The sequence below is a fragment of the Entelurus aequoreus genome, linkage group LG03 (genome assembly GCF_033978785.1).
Source record: "Entelurus aequoreus isolate RoL-2023_Sb linkage group LG03, RoL_Eaeq_v1.1, whole genome shotgun sequence".
Lineage (NCBI taxonomy): Eukaryota > Metazoa > Chordata > Actinopteri > Syngnathiformes > Syngnathidae > Entelurus > Entelurus aequoreus.
Window position 1 is genome coordinate 88,421,622 of NC_084733.1, and position 7,500 is coordinate 88,429,121.

Sequence of the window (7,500 nt, forward strand, 5' to 3'; positions counted from 1 at the left end):
ATAAATAAAGATTTATTTATTTATTTTTTTTTTTAAATTTTTTTTTTTTTTTTTGGAAAGCCTCTGCGCATGCGCATAGCATAGATCCAACGAATCGATGACTAAATTAATCGGCAACTATTTTAATAATCAATTTTAATCGATTTACTCGATTAGTTGTTGCAGCCCTAATATTAATATATATATATATATATACACTGTATATATACATATATATATACTGTATATATATATTTATATACTGTATATATATATATATATATATATATATACACACTGTATATATATATATATATACTGTGTATATATATATATATATATAAAAAATATATATATATATATATATATATATATCCGTTATACAGTGCTCAATACGTTAGGTCAGGAAAAAACACAGGCTATTCCATCCCTACAAGTCTGTTTTGCAGGTTTCCCTGCTCTTTAGGGAAACCTGCCAAACAGGCTTGTAGGGATGAAATAGCCTCTGTTTTCCTGACCTAGTGTGTGTGTGTGTGTGTATATATATATATATATATATATATATATATATATATATATATATATATATATATATATATATATATATATATATATATATATATTATACAGTGCTCAATACGTTAGGTCAGGAAAACAGAGGCTATTTCATCCCTACAAGCCTGTTTGGCAGGTTTCCCTAAAGAGCAGGGAAACCGGAAAAACAGGCTTGTAGGGATGAAATAGCCTCTGTTTTCCTGACCTAGTGTGTGTGTGTGTATATATATATATATATATATATATATATACATATATATATATATATATATATAAATATATTATACAGTGCTCAATACGTTAGGTCAGGAAAACAGAGCCTATTTCATCCCTACAAGCCTGTTTGGCAGGTTTCCCTACAGAGCAGGGAAACCTGCCAAACAGGCTTGTAGGGATGTAGGCCCCTTCTTCTTCCAACATGACTCTGCACAAGTGCACAAAGAAAGGTCCATAAAGACATGGTGTGGATGAACTTGACCGGCTTGCACAGAGTCCTGACCTGAACCCGAAAGAACACATTTGGGATGAATCAGAAAAACAACCACACACACATAATTCCTACTCCACCAAATTTCACACTTTGTGGCTGAGTTGCTGTTGTTCCCAAACTCTTCCATTTTCTTATAATAAAGCCCACAGTTGACTTTGGAATATTTAGGAGCGAGGAAATTTCCCGACTGGATTTGTTGCGCAGGTGGCATCCTGTGACAGTTCCACGCTGGAAATCACTGAAAGTGGCCCATTCTTTCACAAATGTTTGTAGAAACAGTCTCTGTGCCTAAGTGCTTGATTTTATACACATTTCGGCCCCCGGCCAAAATGTTTTTAACCCGGTGCGACCCCCCTAAACACGAAGTTTGGACAGCCCTGCCCTAATGTGCGTGGATGTTTATGTTCTTGACACCATCATCATGAATCACTGTCACTATGAATGTTGTAATGGAGACCATTTACTAATCCACTGCCACACCACCACACTGATTTGCACCCCTGCCTTCCCTCCAGACTTCAAGTACCTCATAAATCTTCTCACACCATGCAGTGACCTCTCGGCTCCTCCTGCGGCGTCCTCACCCGAGGTAACGCCACAGTGGCTGTACAGATGACTAAAGAAGAGAGGCGAGACCAATGCAGACTCACTTGTTGGTGGTCTGCGCCTGCACCAGCACGTCAGCCTGCAGCTTGGGGAAGTAGCCGGGCTGGTGGAGACCCTGGCCGATCCTCATGTCCAGCAGGTGGGGGTGTATGGCCGTGTGGTCGGCCTTCAGCAGGCGGCGCTCGATGGCCTGAGCTGCGCACACACACACACACACACACACACACACACACACACACACACACACACACACACACACACACACACACACACACACACACACACACACACACACACACACACACTTGTATATGTTACCTTCTTGAGACCTGAGAATAATGCCTCCCTCTTTAGGACCAGCCTTTCTAGATATATAAAGATGTGTATTTACAACATTAATAATATATACATACCATGCAAATATAAAAAAGCTTGTTGTGAAAAATGAGTTGGAATTTCACAAGAAAAAGGTAACAATTTCACAAGAAAAACGTACAATGTTGGCAGTATTATAATGAAAAGTCGTCATTTTACTCAACGCAAGTCAACATTTTACAAGAAAAACGGAACATTTGTGCAATATTATGATACAAGTTGGAATTTTACTCGATAACAGTCGCAATTTTGAAAGAAAAGCTTGAAATTTTGGCAATTTTATGAGAAGAGTCGTAATTTTACTCGACAAAAGTCACATTTTTTAAAGAAAACTAAAAAATGTTGGCAATATTATCGGAATTTTACTTGGAAAAATTATGACAAAATAATATATATATAATATATGATTATGACAAAAGTCATAATTTTACTCAAAAATGTCACTATTTTACAAGAACAAAAAAATTGGCAATATTGTGATAAGTCTGAATTTTATATGACAAATGTCACCATTTTGCATTAAAAAGTAATAATTTTGTGAGAAAATATTGAAATATTACGGAAAAAAAACAAAGAATATGAGAAATTGTTCCCAATTTTATAAGAAAAAAGTAGACAATTTTTAAGTTAGTTTATTTTTTGTTTGTAATTGGTTTTAATCTTCATTATTTACTTCAAGTTATTACAGTATGTCTCTATATACAGTATGTCTCCATGGCCTGAGCTGCGCGCACACACACACGCACAAACACACACGCGCGCGCGCACGCACGCGCACACACGCGCACGCACACACGCGCCGCCCTCTTTAGGACCAGCCTTTCTAGATATATAAAGATGTGTATTTACAACATTAATAATATATACATACTATGCACATATAAAAAAGCTTGTTGTGAAAAATGAGTTGGAATTTCACAATAAAAAGGTCACAATTTCACAAGAAAATTGTAGAATTTTGGCAGTATTATAATGAAAAGTCGTCATTTTACTCAACGCAAGTCAAAATTTTACAAGAAAAACGGAACATTTGTGCAATATTATGATACAAGTTGGAATTTTACTCAATAAAAGTCGCAATTTTGAAAGAAAAGCTTGAAATTTTGGCAATTTTATGAAAAGAGTCGTAATTTTACTCGACAAAAGTCACATTTTTTTAAGAAAACAAAAGAATGTTGGCAATATTATCGGAATTTTACTTGGAAAAATTATGACAAAATAATCTATATATAATATATAATTATGACAAAAGTCATAATTTTACTCAAAAATGTCACTATTTTACAAGAACAAAAAAATGTGGCAATATTGTGATAAGTCTGAATTTTATATGACAAATGTCACCATTTTGCATTAAAAAGTAATAATTTTGTGAGAAAATATTGAAATATTACGGAAAAAAAACAAAGAATATGAGAAATTGTTCCCAATTTTATAAGAAAAAAGTAGACAATTTTTAAGTTAGTTTATTTTTTGTTTGTAATTGGTTTTAATCTTCATTATTTACTTCAAGTTATTACAGTATGTCTCTATATACAGTATGTCTCCATGGCCTGAGCTGCGCGCACACACACACACACACGCACGCACGCACGCACGCACGCACGCACGCACGCACGCACGCACGCACGCGCACACGCGCACACGCGCGCACATGCGCACACGCGCCGCCCTCTTTAGGACCAGCCTTTCTAGATATATAAAGATGTGTATTTACAACATTAATAATATATACATACTATGCACATATAAAAAAGCTTCTGGGGAAAAATGAGTTGGAATTTCACAAGAAAAAGGTCACAATTTCACAAGAAAAACGTAGAATTTTGGCAGTATTATAATAAAAGTCGTCATTTTACTCAACGCAAGTCAACATTTTACAAGAAAAACGGAACATTTGTGCAATATTATGATACAAGTTGGAATTTTACTCAATAACAGTCGCAATTTTGAAAGAAAAGCTTGAAATTTTGGCAATTTTATGAAAAGAGTCGTAATTTTACTCAACAAAAGTCACATTTTTTTAAGAAAACTAAAGAATGTTGGCAATATTATCGGAATTTTACTTGGAAAAATTATGACAAAATAATGTATATATAATATATAATTATGACAAAAGTCATAATTTTACTCAAAAATTTCACTATTTTACAAGAACAAAAAAATGTGGCAATATTGTGATAAGTCTGAATTTTATATGACAAATGTCACCATTTTGCATTAAAAAGTAATAATTTTGTGAGAAAATATTGAAATATTACAGAAAAAAAAAAAAAGAGAAATTGTTCCCAATTTTATAAAAAAAAGCTGACAATTTTAGTGTATTTATTTTTTGTTTGTAATTGGTTTTAATCTTCATTATTTACTTCAAGTTATTACAGTATGTCTCTATATACAGTATGTCTCCATGGCCTGAGCTGCGCGCACACACACACACACACACGTGCACGCGCACGCACGCACGCACGCACGCACGCACGCGCACACACACGCACGCACGCACGCACGCACGCACGCGCACGCACGCACGCACGCACGCGCCGCCCTCTTTAGGACCAGCCTTTCTAGATATATAAAGATGTGTATTTACATCATTAATAATATATACATACTATGCACATATAAAAAAGCTTGTTGTGAAAAATGAGTTGGAATTTCACAAGAAAAACTTATAAATTTTGGCAGTATTATAATAAAAGTCTTAATTTTACTCAATGCAAGAAAAACGGAACATTTGTGCAACGTTATGATAAAAGTTGGAATTTTACTCGATAACAGTCGCAATTTTACAAGAAAAGCTTGACATTTTGTCAATTTTATGAAAAGAGTCGTAATCTCACTTGACAAAAGTCAAAAAGTTTTAAGAAAACTAAAAAATGTTGGCAATATCGGAATTTTACTTGGAAAAATGATGACAAAAGTCATAATTTTACTCAAAATTGTCACTATTTTACAAGAACAACAAAAAAATTGGCAATTTTGTGGTAAAAGTCTGTATTTTATATGACAAATGTCACCATTTTGCATTAAAAACTAATCATTTTGTGAGAAAATATTGAAATATTACAGAAAAAAAAAAAGAATATGAGAAATTGCTCCCAATTTTATAAGAAAAAAGTCGACAATTTAAGTTAATTTATTTATTTTTTGTTTGTAATTGGTTTTTAATCTTCATTATTTACTTCAAGTTATTACAGTGTGTCTCCATATATGTCTCGATGGCCTGAGCTGCGCGCACACACACACATACGCACGCGCACGCACGCGCACACGCACGCACGCACGCACACACACGCACGCACCTCCCTCTTTAGGACCAGCCTTTCTAGATATATAAAGATGTGTATTTACAACATTAATAATATATACCTACTATGCAAATATAAAAAAGCTTGTTGTGAAAAATGAGTTGGAATTTCACAAGAAAAAGGTCACAATTTCACAAGAAAAAGGTCACAATTTCACAAGAAAAACTTGGAATTTTGGCAGTATTATAATAAAAGTCGTAACTTCACTCAACGCAAGTCAACATTTTACAAGAAAAACGGAACATTTGTGCAATGTTATGATAAAAGTTGGAATTTTACTCAATAACAGTCGCAATTTTTAAAGAAAAGCTTAGAATTTTGGCAATTTTATGAAAAGAGTCGTAATTTTACTCCACAAAAGTAAAACATTTTTAAGAAAACTTTAAAATGTTGGCAATATTCTCAGAACTTTACTTGGAGAAAAAATATGACAAAAGTCATAATTTTACTAAAAAATGGTCACTATTTTACAAGAACAACAAAACAATTGGCAATTTTGTGGTAAGAGTCTGAATTTTATATGACAAATGTCACCATTTTGCATTAAAAAGTAATAATTTTGTGAGAAAATATTGAAATATTACAGAAAAAAAAAAGAATATGAGAAATTGTTCCCAATTTTATAAGAAAAAAGTAGACAATTTTTAAGTTAGTTTATTTTTTGTTTTTAATTGGTTTTTAATCTTCATTATTTACTTCAAGTTATTACAGTATGTCTCTATATACATTTGAATGTATTCATGGAAAACCCCCTGAGATGCAGCATCTCGCTTTAAAGATATATTTATTATCTACATAATAAAGTGAATGGTATGTGTTTTTTAATTAAATAAATTTATAATTTATTTAATATTGTAATTTTTTTATTGATTAATTTAAAATATAATATTTAAATTAATAATTTTGAAATATACAGAAATCATGGATTAATTTTAAAATATGTGTATTTAAATGATTGATTAATTTGTTTTTCCGTGTCTGAATGGCTGGATGATTGCGACACACATGCTGGACCTGCAAGACTCCCTCACCCTCCAGTGGAAAAAAGGAAAGACCCTGCTCACCCCCCACCCCCCCACCCCCCCCCCCCACCCCCACCACATTCTTTAGCATCTATTAGTTCCCCTAATGTCATTATTGTCTTTATTTGTACAAAAAAACTTAGTGTACATGAAACATATGTTTATTATTGTCATTTAGTCCTTCAATAAAATAGTGCACATACTAGACAACTTGTCTTCTAGTAGTAAGTAAACAAACAAAGACTCCTAATTAGTCTGAACATATTGTGTCATTTATACACCTATTATTTTGTCAACCTTAGAGGGGCAAACTCTAAAAAATGATTATTAATCTACTTTTTCATTTACTGTTAATATCTGCTTATTTTCTCTTTTAACATGTTCTATCTACACTTCTGTTCAAATGTAATAATCACTTATTATCCTCTTCTTTGATACTTTACATTAGTTTTGGATGATACCACACATTTAGGTATCGATCCGATACCAAGTAGTTACAGGATCATACATTGGTCATATTCAAAGTCCTCATGTGTCCAGGGACGTATTTACTGACCTTATAAACATAATATAAATTTTAAAAAAGGAAAAAAAGATGCTAAAAATAACGATGTAATCATAGTAGTATCAACTAGATACGCTCCTGTACTTGGTATCATTACAGTGGATGTCAGGTGTAGATCCACCCTTGGCATTTGTTTACATTGTGACGCCGGTGAGCTATTGTATCCTCCTACGGTGTGTAGTGAAGCATGTTTAGCTATTCCTAGTCCTCCAGTGATAATGATACTTGTAAGAAATGTACTTTATTTGTCGTTTTGATGTGACTGTAAAAATGTATTATTAATCTACTTGTTCATTTACTGTTAATATCCGCTTATTTTCTCTTTTAACATGTTCCATCTACACTTCTGTTCAAATGTAATAATCACTTATTCTTCTCTTCTTTGATACTTTACATTAGTTTTGGATGATACCACACATTTAGGTATGGATCCGATACCAAGTAGTTACAGGATCATACATTGGTCATATTCAAAGTCCTCATGTGTCCAGGGACATATTTACTGACTTTATAAACATTATATAAATAAAAAAAAAAGGAAAAAAAGATGTTATGATGCTAAAAATATTGATGTATTCATAGTAGTATCGACTAAATACG

The 7,500-nt window shown here is 32.9% G+C and overlaps 1 protein-coding gene across 1 annotated transcript in view; it reads right to left on the minus strand.

The window, feature by feature from the left end:
- LOC133647037 (DENN domain-containing protein 5B-like) overlaps positions 1-7,500 on the minus strand; it is a 67,944-nt gene that overhangs the window by 23,447 nt on the left and 36,997 nt on the right. Inside the window, exon 7 of the mRNA XM_062043088.1 lies at positions 1,675-1,825. Within this exon, the coding sequence (XP_061899072.1) occupies positions 1,675-1,825 (151 nt within the window). The remainder of the gene's footprint in view (positions 1-1,674; positions 1,826-7,500) is intronic.